At 37.8% G+C, this 23913-nt stretch overlaps 1 protein-coding gene across 1 annotated transcript; it reads right to left on the bottom strand.

The window, feature by feature from the left end:
* Window positions 1-4780: 4780 nt before the first annotated feature.
* LOC122059927 (DExH-box ATP-dependent RNA helicase DExH9) lies at window positions 4781-22559 on the bottom strand. Its single transcript, XM_042623004.1, has 14 exons — window positions 22067-22559; window positions 20297-20497; window positions 19953-20171; window positions 18978-19316; window positions 18684-18788; window positions 16382-16492; window positions 12968-13218; window positions 11570-11693; window positions 11183-11465; window positions 10925-11079; window positions 10347-10496; window positions 9749-9981; window positions 6859-7123; window positions 4781-5256 (listed from the first exon to the last, which is right to left on the bottom strand). The coding sequence occupies exons 1-14, from the start codon at window positions 22325-22327 to the stop codon at window positions 4978-4980; spliced, it is 2976 nt and encodes a 991-aa protein (XP_042478938.1). The 5' UTR covers window positions 22328-22559; the 3' UTR covers window positions 4781-4977.
* Between the last annotated feature and the right edge of the window lie 1354 nt (window positions 22560-23913).

Below are 23913 nucleotides of genomic sequence, written 5' to 3'. Positions count from 1 at the left end.
ACACTACTACCTCCAATAACTGCCACGTGGCAGTTTAAATGGGGATGAAATTTTAAGTACAGGTCAACCCAAGGTCCTCCACTCATATGTCAAGTTTCAGCCAACCCAACTACCCATGTTTGCCAATTGGCAAAATAAGGTATTGAAAAAAAATCAGGGACCACTGCAAGGTGCATGGACATACAAAGGAGGAAATGCCTAAGGAGATTTTGGATCTCTGTATGAAATTTGACACGTGGCCATCCCACATCATTTCCTAAACAACCAATGGTCAACATTGCCACATCACTCTTCCATGTGCCTGAAAACAAAGGGTGTGCTGATCCACATCCAGGTGAGGGCATGCAGGAATATTTTCCCTATGTTATTTTTCATATTATCGCCGAACCCATTAAGTTGGGATTAGGCTGAGTTTGTTGTCTCCTATGCATATTACACCTCTACAAAAGTGAGGCAGGTTATGGAAATCAGTTCGTCCATCAAACCAAGATCATAAGCATAAAAGGAAAACAAGGTAACTGGTCAAAATTCCATATTATCATAAATCCCCAGGTATAAGATCATTGACAGAGAATGCAAGGAGGTTAGAGAGGAACTTACCCGCACTCATCTCTCTGTTTCTTTACCCTTGCCACTATATGATTGTGTTTTATTGGAAATGCTTATGAAAACTAGTAACCCCTGGCAAGGATGTTCAGGTCTTGTTTTTCTTCAATAGACAAGAAGTAAGCCTGAATGCCCCAACAACTTGAAAACATATGTTGATGATCAATGAAGCAACTGTAGAAGAGGAAGATTATCGCAGTCAGCAAAGTATGGATGGGTGTTTTTTGGGAAATACGTTCATCAAGAAGTTGAAGTAAACAAAAACCATCGAGAGAATGAGTTTGGAAGAGAGGTCATAGCAGCAATGTTCAGCAACTTAATCTCAATCAGTAATCTCGAAATCTAATTACCTAAGATCATACATTTCAAACCCAAGTGTGAATAAGCCCAATTTTTCTCTTGCCATCAGGAATTCGTCTTATTTCTCCCTTGGTTTCAGCTTTTGTGCATTGCCCATCATCCCCAAGTCAACCCCTTTCTGCCCATGGTCTTAACAAGCCAGTTTTTACGTTCTTCACTTATATTTCATGATAGAGCACCAATAATTTTCAGTATGTGTTTGTGTTCTCCTCAATGGCCCCTACATCACCTAAAGTGCTTTCTAGACTCAACAACCCATTAACAACACCCCAGCCAAAACAACCCCGAAAATTCTGCCCTGATCTCTCTTGCAAGCACATTTTGTGATGGTTATACTGCTTCTTTCAGAATAGTTTCCTCTTTTGATCATTCAAAACATGTAAGAACAAAAAGATTACTCCTTCAAAAAGCCTAAACTTGGAAATTCTTCATGGACCTCAAATCGATCAAACCTAAAGACAGACAGACAGAGAGAGAGAGAGAGAGAGAGAGAGAGAGAAAATACCTTAAGAGTTTAGCAAGAAGGCCTCGACGCCTATGAAGATGAATTATTCATTCCTTACGCCGTGCCAGGCCTTTGGTTTTCTGAGCCTCGACCTCTGCCAAATGTTTACCAGATGATCACCAAAATTCGATTTCCACCTCGGCTCTCGGACCATAACCAATGGTTTCAAGTATCGGTATCGTATCGGTCATATCTTATCGGTATTGATTGATTTCACTATCAATACTTGATCGATCCGGATCACTTGCGCATATCATTTCAGAGGTGGAACAGTTTAAAAAAATATATATGTTTTGATTTTTACGATTGTAAGGGCAAAAGTGACCGATACGAACTAATCCTTATCGATATCAATCCATATTAACCGATAACGATAATAGTTAAAAGTGAAATTAATGAATTTATCGTAAGATATGAACCTCGAATTCTCGTTCTTTAGAAAAGATTTGAAACTCCATTTTCTTTGATATTAAAGCTAAATTATCCAATGTACCCTCAAGTTGTATTGTTTCCCTTAGGAATTGTCACATTGTTGACTAGGACTCATTCCTCTTCTTGAGGATTGTTCCTTGGTCTTTTCATTCTTTTGACTTTGTATGTATTCTTCTTTTCTTTTCGTAATGAATTATTTGTTTGTCAAAAAGAAAAATTGTAAATAGATGAAGTAAAATTAAATAAAGGGAGAGATAGGCACAACACCCACATGCAGGAATATTGACTGGCAACACCAGTGGGGACGTGGGTCAAAGTATCATTCCAAATCCCCCGAAAGGATAGTGCAAAGTTTTTGTGCCCTTTACTTCTGCTTTTCTTTTCTTTTTCTTTTTTTTTTTATAAGACTCCTTGCATCAATTTTTTTAACCGTAGTTAGTAATGATATAATTTACATGTAATTTTTATTTTATATATTATAGCAAAGGGTTTTGGATGCAAAGTAAAGCAAAATTTTATAACCAAATATGGAATAATTTGAAGTTAATGCTAAAGTCACATGAGTAATGATTATATATATTTCTTTTTTTAAGTATGAAAATTTCACTTCCCTTCCCCTTAATTCTCCCTACAACCAAACATAGCCTTCACAATTTTTTGTTCATTTCATTTTATTTCCTTTTTAATTACTAAAATTTTAGGAAAAAAGCTCTCTAAACTACACGGAAGCACCTTTGTGTTTATCTATTTCCTCTCTCACATGAAATGGCATTGCTGCCCTCCATTGTACTATACAATTTTATCACACCTCATTGGTGAGTTCCTCTATGCCACTTGCTTCGAGAACATTCTAAAATTTTATTGTGGGGTGCGCATGGCCCCTGATCTCTGATAACAAGGGGTGTAAAATGACCAACACGTCCCTCTCAATTGATGCCTCCATACACATTTTCATTGACTAACATGCTGATGCAGGGGCCACACGCCCCACGAAGAACTTTCTTCCAATTTTATGTGACTTGAATTCTAAGCAAACAAAGCCTAAAAACTCATTAGGTTTTTTCCTGGGAGGTAACTTATTAGGTTTTTGCTGGGAGGGTGAATCAAATAGGAGTCTTAGGTTGTATTTGGTATGCATTCTCATTCTGAGAATGTGCATTTCCATTATGAAAATACAAAATGTGTTCTTAACTGAGAATGAGAACATTGTTTGGATAAAATGTTTATTTAAAATGCAATTTTTTTATGTTGGAATGCTTAGACATTTTATCAAACACCTCATCGGCGGAATCTCTTCCGTGAAAATCCCATACAACATTACATCAATAACTCACAAATAAAAATATAAAGTTTTGAATGGTTCCTTAGATATCATTGCTTAAATTGATCCTTAAGTCCCAAGGGATGGTGAAAACCCTCCGCCTTCACGTCGACGTTCGTCGGAATTCTTTGGGAGAAGCAGTTTTTAGAAAGAGAAAGAAAAATAGTTTTCTGGAGATTTGAAAGAATGAAATGTTATTCCTTAGGAGAGAAGGTGTCTTTCATAAGATTAGTGGTAGAGCTATTTTCATCTACTTGCGCCGAGAGTTGGAGAATGGAGAATGCAGAATGAGAAAATATCCCATTCCAGAATGGGCTGCATTTTGACCATGTTCTAGAATTTTAAGAATGGAATACTTAGAGCCTGTTTGGTAATGATTCTGTTTTGAGAACATAGTTCTTTTACAAAATCATCTATTTGTATTACTTTATTTAAATATGATATTTTGACTCTATTTAGGCGTTTGTTTAATCTGTTCTGAAACCCTTCTAGGGACAATTCTTGGAGCGAAATGGTGTCTGGTAAAAATTGTTATGAGAAGAGCACTGAGCAGGGTCGAGCAACGAAGTTCGACGACCGAAGTTCAACGACTTGCAGCCGTGATCGGCGAATAGAGGCCCTTGGTCATAGGGGTGGCGTCTCTCTTTGTTGATTGAGATAGAAGGCTTTGGATTTGAGGTTGAGATGATAAAAATTATCAAGATTTTGGGGATTAGATTTGTATTTTATCTCCCCTAAGATGATCTTCAAAGGAAGAAACACCTAAAAGGTGTTACTTGCTCCCCACTCTTGAGATGACATTTTGGACCGGTTCATTTCTTGGGCACAGAAATGAGAGAGGAATTACCAAACACTTTTTTTTCTCATTTCTATTCTAAAATGGAATCTATAACATAAAAGATCATCTCGGGAGAGTTACCAAACAATGTTTCTAACAGTCCAGAATGCATTCCAAGAATGCATACCAAACACAGCCTTAGATACAATATGAGTGAATGTTTGACTAAGCTTTTGCTTCTCATAAGCCTGGCTTTTATTTGGGATTCTAGAAGCTGCCTTGGGAAGTTGAATTCCGAGAAGTCGATAATCCTGCTTAGTTGCACAATTTGGTAATATTAGCTTATAGGTCTCACAAAAGGTTGTTGATTGTTTCACCTCGTTATCGTCTCATGTACAATACCATTTTGCCACACCAAATTTGTTTACTCTCCTATGCTGCTTGCTTGGAGAACCATCTCCCTAATAAATAACTAAGCAGGAGATTAATACCTGGTCTCTTGGGTTTGGATGGTTGATGTTCTTGATTTCATGGGGGCAGGATGGTAATTTCATGGGCTCTTATGTCTGGCACAAGAACCACACAACCGGGTAGCATTTTTTCCCCCTCAATGGGCAAGAGACCACTCCCTAGTTGCTTGGCACCAACACCATCACAGGAGGTAATGAGAGCACCTACAAGTACATAGGAGAGTACACCTGATATAGCTTGCTTTCTTCCACAGATGTCTTTTTTCCCCCTAGCTTCTTTGCTTGAATTGTAGAAATGACATCATATGTTACAGAAGCCAAAGAATCGCATTGTCCATTATGTATGGTATGAACTACATAATAAACATCTTCTCAAATATCTTCTCAACTTGCTTCCTAGGAATAACTTACCAAAATTCTAAAATACACAATGAGCAGATTAGACTGGATTGCTAGCAAGGATAAATTTGTTTCTTTCAATTCAGTAGAAGCCCTCATCCCAAATTTACAAATACAGAGATGCTGCAAATACAATATCCCTCTTAATCTTTGCGACAGCCTCTTCAAATTTTGTTTCAAGCTCAGTTTCTCCAATAGATTTTGCAGCTTGTATGAGTTGCTGCAGGACTTCCTCCAACCTCCTGATGGCCCTGATCAGGCTACCCTCAAAGACCTGTGAGATGTCCATAATCTCGTAGAACTTGGAACCTTTTGCCCAAGCATAAACAGCCTCCATAATGTCGGGCCGGAAAGAATTTACGAATTTTTCAACATCAATTTGGACCTGTGGGATAAATCAATGTTTGTTATGGTAACTTCCTTAACATAGAAGAATAAATAATTGACTACTCATCCACAAATTATAATAACAAAGGTCAGAGAGTTCTTATTGCTAAACATGCATTCTTCAGTAGGCAGTAGTCGCTACTGAAGAATACGTGATAGCAGAGGGGAAGAAACGTAGATGGGAGTCACCTACCTTGAAATGTCTCCCATGTAACCTCTTACATCAACCATATAATAAGTTACAACTATAACTTACGCCGTAAATTATTAGTAATCAGCAAACCAGTAGCAGCATTTATTTTCGTCTTTCCCGTGATGGAAGAGACTCTGGCTGCCAACATCAAGAGACAGGTTTGAGTATGTAGGTCACTAATGCAAATAATGCCTAGGTATAGACCAACTGCAGTCCATCTGTCCTAGGCCCTAATACTACAAAACGTGAACTAGGTTACAGCCTGTTATCCAAGGAAACAGTTCTCATTCAAAGATCAGGATCATTTCCTATGCAACGGTGAGGAAAATGAAGCCTTGAGTAGACAATAGTTGCCAACTATATTAAGAATTCAAAATGCTAGATAAAAAGGGGCAGACATACAGATGGTATCACCTAGCTTAGAATTCTGCCCCTCGAGACACCGTAGATCAACTATCAATAGGAACAGTGATGACTATTAGTAATACAAGTTGCCAGACTACCTTAGATCGTGTTTTTTAGACCTCCAATTTCTGGACTGGACCCAGACATCAGTGACAACAAGCCCATGCAAACATGTATCACATCGTTCCTTGAGGGCAGGAATTCAAAATGCGTCGCACTTCCAACGAAATACACAGAACACAAATAAATAAATATTAAAAAAAAAAGGACATGGAGTAAAAGCCTGATCTTAAAGAGCCTTTTTCTCAACCTAGTTCCTTGAGGGCAGGGATTCAAAATGCGGCACACTTCCAATGAAATACACAGATCACAAATAAATACATATTAAAAAAAAAGGACATGGAGTAAAAGCCTGATCTTAAAGAGTCCTTTTCTCAACCTAGTTCCTTGAGGGCAGGAATTCAAAATGCTGCGCACTTCCAATGAAATACACAGATCACAAATAAAAAAATATTAAAAAAAAAAGGGCATGGAGTAAAAGCCTGATCTTAAAGTCTTTTTCTCAACCTAGTTCCTTGAGGGCAGGAATTCAAAATGCTGCACACTTCCAATGAAACACACAGATCACAAATAAAAAAATATTAAAAAAAAAAAAAAGACATGGAGTAAAAGCCTGATCATAAAGAGTCTTTTTCTCAACCTAGCACTACCCCAACAGCTTCCAAACTCCTAGTTGACATTGAATTGTAATATCATAACTGACCAGGCCTGAAAAACTAGTCAGCACGATATAGCTCTTAAAGGGCATCAGAACCTGAATGAAGCATACTTCACTGCCTCTAAGGTACTGATAAAGGTAAGAATATAGTCACAAAACTAATGTACCCAACCCAGTTTGCACTGACATAAACATGACCCCATGGTCTGTTTTGAGTCACCATATTGGGCTCACTATTGACAATAGAATGTAAAGAACCAAAACAAGGGAAGACCATTTGGTACCTTGCACTCAAGCTGGACCTTGGCAACCCTCCTTGCAGTCTCTTGTAATTGAGTAAAAAGCAAATCGAGTTCTTCCCGGGGCTTCTGGGCATCCTGTAGCTTCTCCTGCCACACAAAACAAGAGAGAAGAGAAACCATCTCTGCCACATTTATGTCCTTCAACACCCCATTGAACATGAGTTCTGTCAGTGTGAGCTCATCTGCACTACTTATCTCGCAAGCAACTTTTCCCTTCAACTCCACAACATCATCAGTTGTAATGTATCTGCAATGATTATATTCCAAATATTTAATATGACAGTTTCAGTAAAGAAAGAGATAAACAAAAAATGGACGAAGAAAGAACCTTGAATCCTCAATAGAACAGATCTCATAAAATGCTAATACAGGAAAGTTGAAGCCATGCATAAATGATGGCTCTGCTGACTCCAGAATCCAGATGTTAAAGGGATAGTTAGCAACCAAAAGAAATAAGGAGAAAAGGAACCAATAAAGATCATCAAGGTTGCTCCTACCTCCCACTTTTCAAGCCACATGGGGAGTGGCATGGGCAATCCATGCAAGACTGCTGATCTAGAAAGGGACCTTTTGGATGGCCGATATGCACAGCAGCACAGTGCCATCATCATTCATGACAATCCTTTAACCCACAGAGCTTTCCATGTTTAACAATATATAACAGGCTTTGTTTTAAATTGCTCCTAGGGATGGGTTTCCAGCATATGCAAACTGGAAAGCTATCCAGCATGCGCAGCTATAATTGCCAAGTGGCAGTTCAGTCACAACCCAAATTAGTGGATATGTCCATACCATCATGTAGTGATGGCCTAAATTTCAAACAAATCTGACTTCTTGTGTCAACACATCGCTCAAAATTGTCTGCAAAAGTCAATTCTGTGTGGGACCTTCTCAAGTACAAAGACAGTTGAAAAAACAATGGGGAAAGAACCATATACGATGATGATTGAGATAAGCCATCAAATTTGACATTAAGACCCACCCAGAGAATTCTCCATCGGTCCAATAGTAAGACTGAACAAATCATGAGACCATGTAGGAAAGCAATAGGCAACATGTTAGAAACCATTCCATGTGTGGGATTCGAGAAACCCTTTTTCCTGAAGGTGAAGAAATACTCTATTCAGGCCACATGGTATCAAGCATTCAGCCATAAGGTTTGATTTTCTTTTTTCTTTTTTTAATTAATATAATATGGAGAACCAACTTAGCTTCCATGCATCAAATTCCAAAACCATGAGAACTAAGCAAAATGTTTGTGCCCCTTAGTTTATGATTTGTCAACGAATGGGGAGGGATGCTAGGGGGAAAATGAATTTTTCCTTTTTTTCTTTTTTGGTTGGGAGGGCAAATGATTTTGACCTAACGTCTGATAGAGAATGCTGAGTGCAAAATGATGTTTTGGGAGTTTCTAACATATTGGGTCTACCACTAAGTCAGAACCTGGGATGGGAACTGGGTTTCCAGAAGGGTTTAACTACTACAGAACCATATAGGAACACTAAAATGTGGACCGTGATTTATTAATTAAAATTATTGTAATCTCAATGAAACCAACCAACAAAATACTTGCCCGGGCTGTGGCAAACTCCAATACTATATTTAGTTATTGGAAAAGGATCTCTGAATGGTTGACCATACACATAGAGAAACCACTGCCACGGTTCCACATGGCCTTGTGCAGTATCTCTAGTTCTGTTTGGCCACTAGCTAATTGAAATTTTTTAATTGAGAAGCTCAATTCGAATCAGTATTTGTATACAATAATGGTTTTTATTAAATTGTTCAGTAGTTATGATTAGTTTCTATTGAAGAAAAAAAGTCTCTACGAATGAAGTAGCTATTGCCACCTCCATCTTTTGTAAGGACAGAACATTGACTGGATGAGGAAGGTCAATGCAGCTTAAGTATGTAAGTGATCACAGTGAGACTATGCAGTTCTGCTACGTCAGCTCCACTCTGAAGACTTGAAGCCCTGGTTCTGGTGAAACTCTGACAGTTTCTAGGGCCGGGCAACTCAGTCCAAACTGCCATAATTTATTTCCCCTCCCCTTCTATAGAAAATTTGTTAAGTGCTCTCCTCTTCTTACAATTAGTATTCAGTCCCAGCTCTATCTTGCAACACCTTCAGATTCACCTCCTATTCACAATTCTAGTTTGTTTCTTCTCCCTTTAGAATAGGTATAATCCCATCGCAGACTTTCGTTCCTAACCCCCACAATTCAAAACCATATCAATTGGCCAGATTATGGATTCCAGAAATAACATGTGACCAGCAATTTGACCTTCAAATTTATCTCGGTCTATTTCTTATTACCAGATATACTGAACCACATCTGGATCCCATATCCACTCATTAACAATAACCCAACAATTCCAACCGTTTTGACCATCAATTAAACACTATAGCAAGTGCTCCAAAAGTATATCCAACCACAACTCTAGTTGTCCAACATTCCATCATGCATTGCGATCAGAAGCACAACTAAAATGTAAAAGCAAACATTTCAGAGAAGAAATGAATTTACATCCAGCATGTATTAAGTATTAACCTGCCTTAAAATGAAATTTTTCAACCAACAGATACTGAGACATGGATATTGATCATTACTGTAGTCATATCTTTTTACCAGTTTTGGATGGTGAAGGTTGGTGGTTGGGGTTCAGTTGGGGTTCAGAAGTACAATGATAATTAGTAAAGGTCAATCTATATGCATATTTCAATCTTTCAAAAGTTCCAGTGACATCTAAAGTAAGCATTTTGTTGGTTGCTTAAAGCCTTAAAAAGATCATGACTCAAACTGGATTAAAAATTGCAAGTTAAAGATAAAGAAGCATCAATGCTATCCATTAAAAATCTTAGCATTATTACCCAATCCTCCGAAGAACTCGTTTGCGGGCTTTAAGTTCATCTTTAAAAGCCAAGACTGTGGATGAACGCATAGCTTTCCTTAGTGACCTGATTTTGGCTGTTAAATCCTGCTTCATGTGTAAGACTTTGAGCTTTTGCTCAACAAGTGGAGCCTTTGCAACCTCATGCTTTTCAAACAGGTGCTCTAAAGCCTCAATCCGGCGGACAGCCTTTTTGTACAAGTTACTTGGAACCTGAAAATTTTTAAATGATACATAGAAACATAAGAACTACAAGCAAACAAGATACAGTAGACGAAAAACAATGCAGGAGGCAGGAACAGTGGGGTATTGGATAATGGCCATTTAAAGAGAGGTGGTACAAGGACTTGTGGGCTTTAATGTGTTGTGGCTCTAGGGCAGGTTCCGTGGGACAACAATCAACTGTAAAAATGAAGATAAAAATAATAATAATAATAGTAATAATGAAATATGCATTCTGCCTTCTCCCAACTGGGGGAATGCTTTCCCCTTGCTTGTAAAGTTTCACCTTCAATAATTAATACAAGTTATTCCCATACCAAGTGAAAAAGAAGAATAGGAAAGGCAACGCAACAAACCTTCATGTCTTCTTCAGGATCTAGTAAGGGCATTCCCTCTTTAGCAAATCTGGAAAGCACTTCCGAGATCTTTTTCAGAGTATTTTCTCGAGCTTGCAATGGCAAAAGATCCTTTGGGATGATAAGGCGGATACTACTCAAACTATCAATCTGTTTGTGTGCAAATGAAGCAACTTAGTTTCTATTTTCCATTTGACCACAAAGCAAGGATCATACAAAATAAGAAAGTGTACAAGGAGCATCCCAATCTATTCCATATAAATGCAACACCAGAAATTAAGCATTACAAATATATTTGTATAGTTTTGCATAATACCTCACATGAAAAGGAATTTCTAACAATATGATGTTATAATTTCAAGATAGAAACATTTAATTCCCCAGATATTCTTGATTCTAGTACTCAATTTCTTTTCCCGCCTCATGCACCGGGTACGCCTTTTTTTTTTTTTCAAATGAGAAAACCTCTTTAAATCAAAGAGACCATGAGAGACCCCAAAAATAGGAAGGCCACAGCATTGCTGCAGTGGAAAATTTAAAAATATTATTTAAATGGGGAAAAAGAAAAGGGAAATTACCTGAGCCAGGGGTATGGAAATGACAATTGGCTCTCCGGATTCCTTCAATGGAACAATCCTAATCGAATTTTTTGAAACTCCATCTTTGTTCACCATGCATCTAGTAAGAACATCCACTTTGTAATTTGCATCCTCAGGCTTTCTAATCACATCATCTGGAATAGTTAAAATATAGACAATTTAGACACAAATTGGAACAAATTGAAGTATTGAACCCAGTAAACCCTGTATAACCAGAAACTATTTTAGGCTGCCCACCTTCAGAAATGCCCTTTACCCTTTCAAAATTGATTATCACTCCCCATGTAACCTGCTCCTCAAGTGAGAAAGATGGAGTTTTTTCATCACTAACTGAGCAGTGGATGCGCACAAGTCTTCCTGGCTGTAAAAAGGGTAAACAGTACCTCTGTGAGCACACAATATCATGTACATCCCTTTTCAAACTTTTGTACTGCTGTAAGAGATTGTAGTAATCCTTTAGACTCTCCTCTTCTTCAATTTCAATTGAATCTCTCTCCACTTCAAGGTCCTTTGCTTGTTTCTGCATATTAGACATTGATCAGCAAACAATGTAACACAGGTAGACTTCCAACTCCCATTTCCAAACTAAACATATATACACTGGCTTTGGCCAATAAGACTGACCTCAAGATCAGGAATGGCACGGTCAGATTGAAACTGATAGAATGAATTCCTGAGCAGATTTTCTGGATCACCATCCTCACATCGCATTTGATTCAAAAGCATGTTGTAGCTTAGATGGAAGGCACTATAAGGATGTGAAAGATAACAAGAAAAAACAGCTAAGGAATTACAAAACAATAAGTAATACCAAAATAATAGATCATATTGTCATGCAATGCCTTGGAAGAAAGAACTTTAACTGTATTTCACTTTAATGAAATTCACCACCTAGTCCTCAGTTAAAGCTCACCCAGATAGAAAGATCACTGTTTTCAAACACCAAAAGCATGATGCTATGTGTTCCACTGGCCAAAAGCAAAGGGGAAGAAAAAACACTCACTCCTCAATTTCAAAATGTAAAGTTATACCTAGTGAATTTTAACCATTCACAACCTCCCACACGGTGGCGAAACGGGCCCATGTAATAGAGGACATGGTACTTCATCACACCGGTAATTTCAGACTAACAAGAGTCGAGAAAGTGAACCTAAAATACTAAGCACATGATCCATATAATAGAAAACCGAAAAATACAAAAGCCCATGGCCCATATAAGTGATATAACCCATTGGCACTCAATATTAACACATTGGTCCATTCTTTTTTGGTCCAGTCAAATGGCCTGGTTTACACTGGCCTTCTTGTTCTTCTTAACTGCATCACACGCTATGTTTGACAATGACAACAATGAAATCTAGTATTTTTTTTAAGGATAAGATAGTTCAACATATATGACCCTAATTATTAGCAGACTTTACAACAATCTATACAGATTTTGAAGAGGTATGACTATAGATCCATCCTTTGGAGATGAGATTCAGTTATATGTGCTGTTGAACTTTTTGGAAGTGATATATAAAGAGAGCATGTGCAAGTGTGCAACCCTAACCAGCTAAGTCCTCTCTTAGCGATCTTCAGTGCCCTACAGCCCTACGCAACTCTCATAGGGTGATTACAAGAAACAGGACAGTCATGGAGATCTAAATACTTCCAATAGCCAGAAAATTTGAAGACTCTGAGGTGTAGAGGGGTTGGGGTGTGAAAAAGTGAAGGGCGAGGGTCCTACAAGAAATAAAACTAGTTTCAATGAATAAATGTGTGACTAATCAATCAGAAGATGCCACAAACATCACGCAGAAAGCATTTCAAGAAACTGAAACAATTTTCAGAGTTCAACTTTAGTAGGTCCACCCAGGTTTATCACCATTATTTTCCTAGGAAACTAATGATGCCAGTATGGACCCTTAAAGATGACAGGGAAGACCTGCAGCCATTAAGGACCCCATAGATGATCATGTGAAAAGACAACTAAAGATGCACAAATGCAGAATAGAAAAACAATGGACGCGATCACTTTACCTGTTCAAACAGTCAGCACTTCCTTTCAGCATCATTTTAGCTGTAGATGGCTCCAGCTTCTCATCCACCATAAGGATACATATCCCACGTTCATCAATACCTCGACGGCCAGCACGACCACTCATTTGTATGTACTCTCCACTGGATACCCATCTAAACTTATCCCCATCAAATTTACGTACATTTGTAAACACAACAGTTTTTGCTGGCATGTTCAAACCTATGCTGAAGGTCTCTGTGGCAAATAAGCACTGAAAGCAAAGGTTTCAATCATAAGCAAAACTTCAAAAGACTGTATACGTCCAGTGAGGTATATCTTAAAAGTTCTAAAAAAAATCATATTTAATGCAGGAGAAAAAAAAAATGCAAAGCATGGATTAATTACCAAAGAAAAAAATAGATAGATTCCAATAGTTGGGGAGAAACAAATGCCATGTGACAAAAGAGTATTTTGAAAGAAAACAAAATCGTGGCTTGACCACATTCTAAGATAAATCCAGCAAAGGGAATTACAACAACAACTACTCAGATGTTCCCAGGGTTTAAAGTATCGGTCTACATCGTACCGTATCGGCCCTTACCGATACGATACGGACCAAAATTTTTATAACCCTTTTGTATCGATACATATCTTACGATACGCACCGATACACCACCGATACGATACCCACCAATACGTACCGATATTCTATGAAAAATTCAAAATCGAAGTGAAATGTACGTTTTGATATGTATCGATACGTATCGACCGATACGTACCGATATGGTCATAAAATGGCCAAGATAGGTAATTTTTTAGAAAAAAACACAAATTTTTGAGGTGTTTTTGTTCCAAAGTTGCTTCCAACCATTTTTCTCTCTAACTAAACTAGAAATCAATGTTGGGAACAAGGATTTTACCTTTATGGGACAACTATAAACCTTGGATTCTTAGTGCGATACTCTCAATTTACTGTTTATGCATAATACATGTTATATATAGTTTTTTTTAACTATTTTTTTATGCAAAAGTGTATAAAAAAATGTTTCCTATCCATTTATTAGCGTATCTTAGTGTATCTCCGATACGATACGATACCCTCCGATACGTATCTTAATTTTAGCCAACCGATACCGATACTTTAATCCTTGGATGTACCCCAACTAAATGGGGTTGGCTACATTGATTCATGCAACAAAGACAAACTAAGAAAAGTAATGGTGAAAGGAAAGCAACACAACAAAAAATCAGTAAACTCCCACCTAAATGATGTCGGCAACATGGATCCTGACCCTCCAATCCGCTCGAGGTCATACTTGAGACAAGACCTAAACTATGCATGTCTTTCTACTTCTCCTATGGTCATTTTGGGCCTACCACTAACTCTTTTAGTTCCTTCAATCTACATCAGATCATTCCTCCTTACTGGTGCATCTCTATGCCACCTCAAACAACTGTCTTGGAGCTTATAATGAATCAAGACAACTCCCAGATCAGCTCTAATATGGTAATTCCTTACTTCACCCTTACTAGTTTTGCCACACATCCATCTCAATATCCTCATCTTTGCTACACATAGCTTATCTATATGATGCTTCTTAACTGCCCAACATTCCGCCCATATATCATAACCGGTCATACCATTGTCTGATAGAATCTTCCTTAAATCTTTAAAAGAGTACGTTTGTCACGCAACACTGACGTACCCTCCACTTCATCCATCCCACTTTAATTCTTTGTGAAGCATCACCCTCTATATCACCTAATTTATTTATTGTTGATCACAAATATCTAAAAAATCACTATGTAGTATCTCTCTCCTCAATTTTCACCATTTTGTATCCATCTTAGAGTGATTAAAGTTACACATCATATACTACGTCTTCATTCTACTTATCTTAAAACCTCTTGGACCAAGGTTGATCTCCATAGCTCCAACTTAGCGTTAATCCTTGATGTAACTAAGCAAAGGGCAATTATGGTTTATAAAATGAGCAAATCCCATAATTATGTAAATGACTTGGCCGATGCCAAAACAGGAGGTGGTTACAATATGTTATGGGCACAGAGTTTTTTTTGTTTGACTATAATTGTTTATTGTGTTTCCAGGGTCCAATGGCCTTTTTTACCTCAAGTGTTCAAGCACTATGGCTTTTTCTATTATCCATAAAGTCAATAGCTCATAAAAAAAAATTAATAAATTAGAACTTGTCGCCCACTGTGAATTGTGGATAATGCTCATGCCAATAATATTTAATATCAAACTTATGATACGTAGGCCATGAATCCTCGCATTACAAGTAAAACCCCCTCATTTTTTTACGTTGGAGATACTCCTAACTAAACACCAAGTCTATACAAGAAAATGCAGACTATAGCCTATTATCAAGGTATAACTTGATGTTAACCATAAGATAATTCTAGTTTTGGGGCATTATAAGTATGCAGAGAGAGTCCAACTTAAAATATTAAAGAACCACATAATGTGAGCATAAGTGCACAAGCAGGTGCATCAGCCACTGAAACATAAACAATTCCACCCTAAAATGTTTTTATCCTCAAACATGGTCTTTACAGAAGAAACTTGTTAGCAACATTCAGATGTTACATGTACTAGAGTAATCCATGGGTTTAGAGTTGGATGGAAGAATAAAAATCACCGTGCCTTTAACTGCCTTTTCCTTTATAGTGCAACACCACTTGCATAATAAAAACACTATCTGTATGAGCATTTCTACGCACTGTAATTTCATAAAAGGACAGGAAACTTGATGTGGCATCCTTACCAATAAAATAAAATTTAAAAGAAAAAAAAAATTGTAGAGACCCCTTCTGCCTTATGGGCAACAAGCTTAGTCTGTAACTGAGAGGTATGTTAGGTGAGTATGCATAAGATGGTTGGTCCATAATACTATAATAAACTTCATGACTCATCATTTCATTTGCTAATTAATATGCAGATTTTTCATTCATTTTCTGATAAAATAGGGGCTGCTATTCTGGTGTGGTTGCAGGTGGATGGTAAGTCCATTGCAGTTACAAAGGGTGTGGTGCAGCATTTACTCTAGGTATCTTTTGGGGATTTTGTGACCTCTATTTTTCGCTAGATCCTAGCTGGGCCTGTGACTTGCTTCTTGTTGACAATTTTTTGCTGTGATCTTCTTCGAACCTTTTGGCCTATTCTGTTTCTCTTTTGTAATAGTTTTGCTGCTAATGTTCTAATAATAGGCATACCATACGTTTGCATGACGTGCACACCTGTGTGTGTGCGCGCATGCGCGTGCGTGTGCACTTGTGCACTTCGTTGCACTTCATTTCTCATTTTAAGTCTTAACAAATCGAATAATCCAACAATAACTCAAGCCACTAATACAAACTAGGGAGAATGTCATCCAATTCATTAGAAGCATATAAAATCTATTTTTGCTCCAAACCTTGATAAATCCTTCTTGAAAGAGTATCTCAATCACTTCCTTCAAGATCGGAAGCAAGCCAGAGTGGTGCACTCCTATCCCACGCTTCAACAGAGGTAACATATTTGAAACCTGTACACCATCAAACAGTAAAAGATAATCGTTACAAAGCAGAACATAAAAGGTACACATCAGTGTTTTCATTGTGAAATCCAAAATGATGGCAAAAGATCAGAGTGCATATACACCTATTATCATGTTTAATTAATATGTATAAATAGATACAACGTTCAGGCATTGGTGTCGATGTGAAGCCATATTGATTTCTCATGAATGAAGGTGAGAAGAGAGAGATGGGCTTTAACTTTTCCTTTTCATTCTACTAATCCACCTAATCCTACTATCGATCAAGTCCCAAGTGTTGACCTATGCCATTCTAATTGGGATCGACTCCAGCAGGTAAATACCTAGGTACTCATTTACACCACTACAGTTTTAAGTTTTAGTTTTACTCGAAGATAATAAGAATTAGGGAAAATGACAGCTAGGGTACCTCACATTTTTAGAAATTGTAGCTTAGGTACCCCACATTTCACATATTGTGTTTGGGGTACCTAAACCAGATTAACATTACTCAGATTAATCAAATTTCTTTTTGTTTTCCAATATTACCCTTGTTAGTTGTCTTTTTTTTTTTTCATATTAAAAAAAAAATGAGGGACCCACATCATCTTGTGCCCTTCTCCTCCCTTAGAAACTACCATTTTTAAACTTTGTAAATATTTATAAATAAATAAAAACTAGTGGGACCCACATCTTCTCCCACTTACCTGTCACCTCCTTTGCCAACACCACTGCACCATCCCACCCATTGCAACCTGCCCCATGAAGGTCCCGCCCCCACACTCTACATCTTCACTCCACCACTTCCTCACCCCAGCCCTCCCCCACCCACACCTCTCCCTCCCGTCACCCCTCTGCTGTGATCACCTGCAGCCATCCCCACCCCAACAAGCAGGTTCAAATCTAGAACCAGGAAGTAGATACCAAGTAGGGATATCAGATTAAAATTCCTCTTCCAATACGCCTCTATTTTTCAATTCTAATATAGAAATTCATGGATATTAGAATAGGTTATGGGTTATGTGTTAAGTAAAATTCCTCTTCCAATACGCCTCTATTTTTCAATTCTAATATAGAAATTCATGGATATTAGAATAGGTTATGGGTTATGTGTTAAGTAAAATTCCTCTTCCAATACGCCTCTATTTTTCAATTCTAATATAGAAATTCATGGATATTAGAATAGGTTATGGGTTATGTGTTAAGTTCAAGCATTGAACATTCAATGTTCATCCTTCATTAATAACACAGCAGGCTTACAAGTTACGCCTCTATTTTTCAATTCTCAGTAAAAACAGAGAAAGCCAAGTCAGTGTCTCTCTCAGAGTTGGTTCCCTTATTGTTTTTATGAAGATTGAGAAATGACTTTGTAGTCTAAAAGGGAGGAGGCCTCTAGACTCAAGATCCCTACTAATTACCCTGTCCCGCACTCATATCCCACCTCTACTATTCTTCTTCCCCATCCCCCGTCCCCCATCACTCCCCTGTACCACCCCCATCTACCACCTCTGAACAGAGGGGAGGGAAATCCGATATTTCCACAAGGCAACAACAAAAACAAAGTCAAAACTAGTCCCCAGCTAATACATCAGTGGAGATGTCAATTTAACTGTTAATAGGAAAAAATCCAAAACAAATTAGGCTAGGGAATCAATTAGTCCCACTCTTCCATAGGTGGAGTGTTTTTCGAACCAAATTAGGCTAGGTAATCAACCAGAGGAAATCTCTCTCTGATGGCGTTGGCGGAAGAAAGAGAAATGACAAGGAAGATGAGAGGTGGAATATTAAGGAGAAACAAACTAACCTTTAAAGGTGAACAAAGGCAATGGAAATGATCAAGGAAAACGGCTCAGCTCTTTTGGTGGTCCTTAACTTTTGAGGCACGTTTCTTTTTGGGTTTAAACTTGTGACTAAGTTTAAGGAGATAAATATAACAGCTAAAACAAATTGGAGTTTATGGATAAATTTTGGCTCTTCTTTGTCCCAAAATTAAAAATAATAATAATAATAACAACAATAATTTCAAAGAAAAAAAATGACAATATGATATGAATGTAAAACAAATGAACCCCCACCCCCAAAAAAAATGAGGAAGTGGGTTTTTGGTAGTCTATCAGAATCCAATGTCACATAAAGAAATTTGGAGCTCAATAGCATTCAAACTGAAAGACACAAAGAAGAGAAGAGAATGGCATCTTGCCTGGGGAAGCTTCTTATCATCATCTGAAAGCATGTCCATAGCACTCCAAAATATTTTTTCTATGTTCTCTTTTTCATCATCTCCATTCAGATCCATTTTTGCCATCTATACACCAAATGAAAAGATCAATCTCCATAATAAATTGCATATGGTGACTCAATTAAAATTAAAAATTTAAAAGAATATCAAAAATTGAACACAACAAATATAGCAGAAGCTAAGATATCATCATTGACATAATGGAGATTTTAGGTTGCATCTCAACTCCTTTTTCTGCACAGAGAAAAAAATTACCTGCATTGCTAAATATTCGCATTCCCTTTTGCTAAAGCTAAAGAGAATCACTGGATCATACTGACGCTGAATTATCATTTTCACCAACTTGAAGATGTCACTTTCTTCACCGGCTTGACCTGTCAATAAACCCTTACGCCACTTTCCATTCTCCCTTTTCTTGTCCCCTTCTCCAGTGGAAGCAATGGCATTAAGAGCCTTCTGAAAGCTGTCCTCACGGAATTTTCCCTTTTCATCCACCACCAAGTATAACCCATGACCTCCAGCAGGAAAAATATAATGCTGAAGCGGCGTCGGCCGGTAATCCGTATAAACAATATGACATGGTTGTTGGTGGACCTGCATTCTGGGTCACAGTATTAATATCACTGTTTTAAGTAAACAAACAAATCGATTAAGCATTGCATAAGTGTAAATATGTTACAAAAATGGGTAATATATTTAATTCTGACACACAGTGCTGAGGGTAAGTTAGCTGCCTAGTTGATTCAGAGCATGCTGATGAACTCGAGTGCATAAACAAAGTCATTAATTATAAGAAAGCTGGGGAACATAGGGGCCATCTAACAGGGCTCTAGACGATAGATGCAATCATTTAAGCAGTATTTGAATGTTGAAACATTCAAAGTGTTGCCCTTTCCCTTTTACAGTTGAAGGATGAATCGTCCAAAATCAAATAGATTCCAAACCTGGCCATCAGATCAGATGGTCAGATAGTTCAGTACAAAAAGATTCTAGGATTGGGTGATTGGGCAACTGAATGGTTTGGACCACTTGTTGAAGAGCCAGAAAAATCCAAGCCCAGTCTGTTTTCCTGAAAACATTGTTCAAGAGTACAACAATAAAGAAAACCAATTATCAACTTTAGGTGACAAAGCTTTATTCTCTATCAACATGTCGTTAAAATTATCAACAAAAGTTAAAATACATTAAACAGAAGTAAGATAGCAATAAAATCAGACAAATTGGGATCACCTTAGCCACCCAATCTGCGAACTCCTTGGCATTTGGCACAGTTGCTGAGAGGAATACAAAATGAGAATTCCTTGGTGCCATAACAATACTTTCCTCCCACACCACTCCTCTCTCTCTGTCACGCATGTAATGCACCTCATCAAAGATGATCCAAGCCACCTCTCGCATAATCTCAGATCCTTTATATTGCATACTCCGCCAAATTTCTGTGGTCATGACCTAAATTTGATAGATAGTTGCAAATTTAGACACCCATAAGTCATTACATTATAAGATCCATTAATACCAAAACAAAACATAATAAGATCCACTAATCAAGATATATACATATCCATTATACTTACCAAGCAAGAAGCATTAGGCTCAATGGTTACATCCCCAGTCATCAAACCAACATCCGAGAACTCTTCTTTGAATTCCCTATATTTTTGGTTGCTGAGCGCCTTGATTGGCGAGGTGTAGATAACCCGTTGCTTGTCTCGCAAAGACATAGCAATGGCATATAATGCAATGACAGTTTTTCCTGCTGATGTATGTGCAGAAACCTAAAATCAAAAGATGAGAACTTTATATCAATCTAAAGTTATAAGCATAGAGTACAGTCAGCACACCTGGATATAATTTGTTTTTCCCTTTTAAGAAATAGTAATATTAATCAAGCGGAAACTCTAAATAATGCACAGCTTTTAGAGTTAGAAACACACAAAAATAACAAGCCCGGGTGGAAATATGCCAAACAGCATAAGTATGTAAATGGCAAAGCAAAAGAAGCTAGCTATCCCATATGCTATAAAAATGAAAAGGCCATATGTCATGATAATTAAAACTTGCAAGATAAGCCAAAAACTGTCATAATTACTCGTGAGGCATATATGAAATTATAGCCACCAGAGTGGAGAGTTTCACATACTGGCTATAGAAGCTTTCCTCCTTTTTCCTCACAAAGACCCAGCTATATATAGCTACTTTTCCCAGCTCTCCTGGCCTAATGGTGGAGATAGCCTTGTTATATTGTGAACCGGTTCATCCTTCTCTCTACAGGTTTAAAGATGCTTATACCTATTCCTCTCTCAAATTCACCAACACCCTGTGACACTCTGGAGTTTAAACAGCATTTTTTTCTGAGGATTCTAAAATGACCACTCAAGAATAATCAGTCGGTCTTATTTAATGTACCATCCATCAACCAAATCAGTTGGGGGTGGCCAATGGCATTTGAACAGTTCTGGGCCACAGGAAAGACAAATTTAAGTATACCAACATAATGGAATCATCGTCCAGTCCTGTCACCAGACTCCCTAATCGTAGTCCCCCACCATGGTGGTTCCTACCTCCACTTGCCAATTCTAACACCAATGGAGACAAAGTAAAAGTAAGTAAATCCCTAAATAAGCACAACTGGGAGTAAATTACAGAACTAAATTGACGATGTCACCATTCCATAAGCAATACTAGCTTTTAAGGTGTGTGACCATTATGTTGCAGAGGATTGGCATTGCTCATCTAATAAAAAGACTTCCATCCAAATGCTGGTAATGTCAAAAATGTTTAGCTAAGTAATTAAATAATTACAGTAAGCGAATTTTCTGTTCAATGTGGGTCTATCCAAATGCTGATCATGTCATGTGGGTTAGGTACATGCCTTCACAATTACAAGATGTGAACTAGGCTGGAACTTGCTGCATTTCTTCTGCACCTTTTATTTATAAATAGAACTCCTTGATTTCATTCAAAAACAAAGGCAGACCTTACAAAATTACATGATGCAATCCCTGTTCTAAATTTTGAAAGTATACCCGCTAATCTGTGCATAAAACGTTTTCTTCCCAAAGTGAATCAGTGTCACTTATAGGGCTCCTTTAATAAAAGTTTTAAATGTGTGCTTGCTTGCTTTAAGTGTGCTGGTTCAAACATACGTGAGCTGCCAAACCCATTCCATTTTGTATGTACAGTTATAAAACTAACCCAACAGGGAAGAATTGTTGTAACTCTTGAAGAAAAGGAGTGGGTTAGAGAAGTTAGTCCTGTGTGGGATGTCAAGGTGTCTTATCTATATATATATATATATATATATATATATATATATACGAAGCAAGCCTAGAATCTCATCTTACCATGACGGATTCCCCATTATCAAGGCACTTGATTGCTTCAGACTGAAAGGGATCAAGCTTGAAGGGAAATTCCTTCGCAGGCTTTTTTTCTTCTCGATCAGCGAAACTTGAGCAAGGAACAAAACCCTCAGGGTATGACACATCGTGCACACAAGCTACCGGCTCATCTAAACTGATTATACCGTTCTCCTTCTGTTGTTTCTGCGGATGCATAGACTCCACAGAATCTTCTTCTACCGATTTCCTCTTCAAAGACCCCATGAAAGTTCTACTGTAAGCTCACAGGTCTCGAATGAATGGATATTTCCAGTTAAGTCTCAGTGGAGATATCAACGAAATTGCAGACAGAAACCAACTCCGCCAGGATACTCAGTCGTTTCGCTTTCCAAGAGGAATTGAAGAGGGAAATCTTCAGTTAAAGAGGAGCCGCAGAAACGCCATGAGTTTGTGGTGGCGCAGGCGAGACCCCGTAAATAAAATTGGAGGGAAGTCGGTAAACCTAGCCTTGATACTTGTCAGGTTTTCTCTTACAAAACTACCCTTGGTCGAGACTAGGGATTAGGCAGGCGATCGCAGTGGAGCATGGGATGGGTTTCACGAATCGGGATCCACCGATTCGGATCGTTCGATCCTGTGTGAAAACTAGTGTTAGGACATGTTTTGGAAAAAGATCATCTCCAGTTAATTAATCAGGTATTCTATTAGTGATCAAATGGTTGGGAAGACTTGGGGATAGGCTGGATTCGGTGAGGTTGAGTTAAGAAGACCTAGGGGTTGGGGCTATAGTCTTAAAAAAAACCCAACTTAATCGAAACTAGTAGGCATCGAATAACACCTGAAATGCATTATGTTATTCCAGGAATCTCATCCAAGTGTTGGGACCAATTAGTAAAGAGATATATTCCACCAATAGGCTTCCTGAGAAATATTTAACATGCATGGACATTTAAGATGTAGAGAGTGTGGGGTCTATGACATGAATATGAGAAGGCATGGAAAATAATCTACACTCCAACATCTTGGCAATTCATGTCATGTTCGGTGTCTTTTATTTTGTAGTTTCCCAAATAGTTATTATTGTTGTTTTATGGTTGTCCTTGTTGACAACCCGGCCACGTTGTGGTGATGACGTGGTCAGTATGGGTGACGTGGATGAAAATGATGACATGGCAGTGTCCAGTGTCACCGATGAAATAACAAAGCCGCTTGGTATGCATGGAGTGGTTTAATACATCATTAATAGGTGGTGCGGGTTTCTATGTCAAAACTGAAAAAATTGACCTATTTATTATCGGGGGCATTTTCGGTATTGAAAATAACATTTTTTGAAGGTTCATCATGAAAAATATAGATTGTAATTTACCTAATCTAATGCATTTGGTTTCGTCACATTCTGATACCGTATGAAGAAGTTACGGCATTTGTGGCAGGTGAGGGCAGTTACGGTATTGAAGATGACTTTTTTAAAGGAAGTGTTCTCATGTAACAATATGACAAAAATCCAATCTTTCCAACGGTTCTGATTTCATCGCGTTCTGATTCCGTATGAGAAAGTTGTGTCATTAGAAAGGTTTAGGGGCATTTTGGTCTTTTTACATGATTGAATCAGACGATTAAGTCTTCTGAAAAGTCGTAGAGCGTCTAGTTATGGTTCTAATACACTTCATTTCATCTCGATCGGATAGTGTATGAAAAAGTTATAAGTATTTCCGTGAAGCCGGTTTGAAAATCCGAATTACAAAATCAACAGATGCTCTCGGTGTTGGGTGGATTTTCTGGATTTTAATTTTAAAATTATAGGGGGTTTTATGTAATTTCAAGGTTTTAAAGGTCTGAGTTGATAAGGG

The sequence above is a fragment of the Macadamia integrifolia genome, chromosome 13 (assembly GCF_013358625.1).
Source record: "Macadamia integrifolia cultivar HAES 741 chromosome 13, SCU_Mint_v3, whole genome shotgun sequence".
In the NCBI taxonomy this organism is placed as follows: domain Eukaryota; kingdom Viridiplantae; phylum Streptophyta; class Magnoliopsida; order Proteales; family Proteaceae; genus Macadamia; species Macadamia integrifolia.
This window is presented reverse-complemented; position numbering and strand designations above follow the sequence as displayed.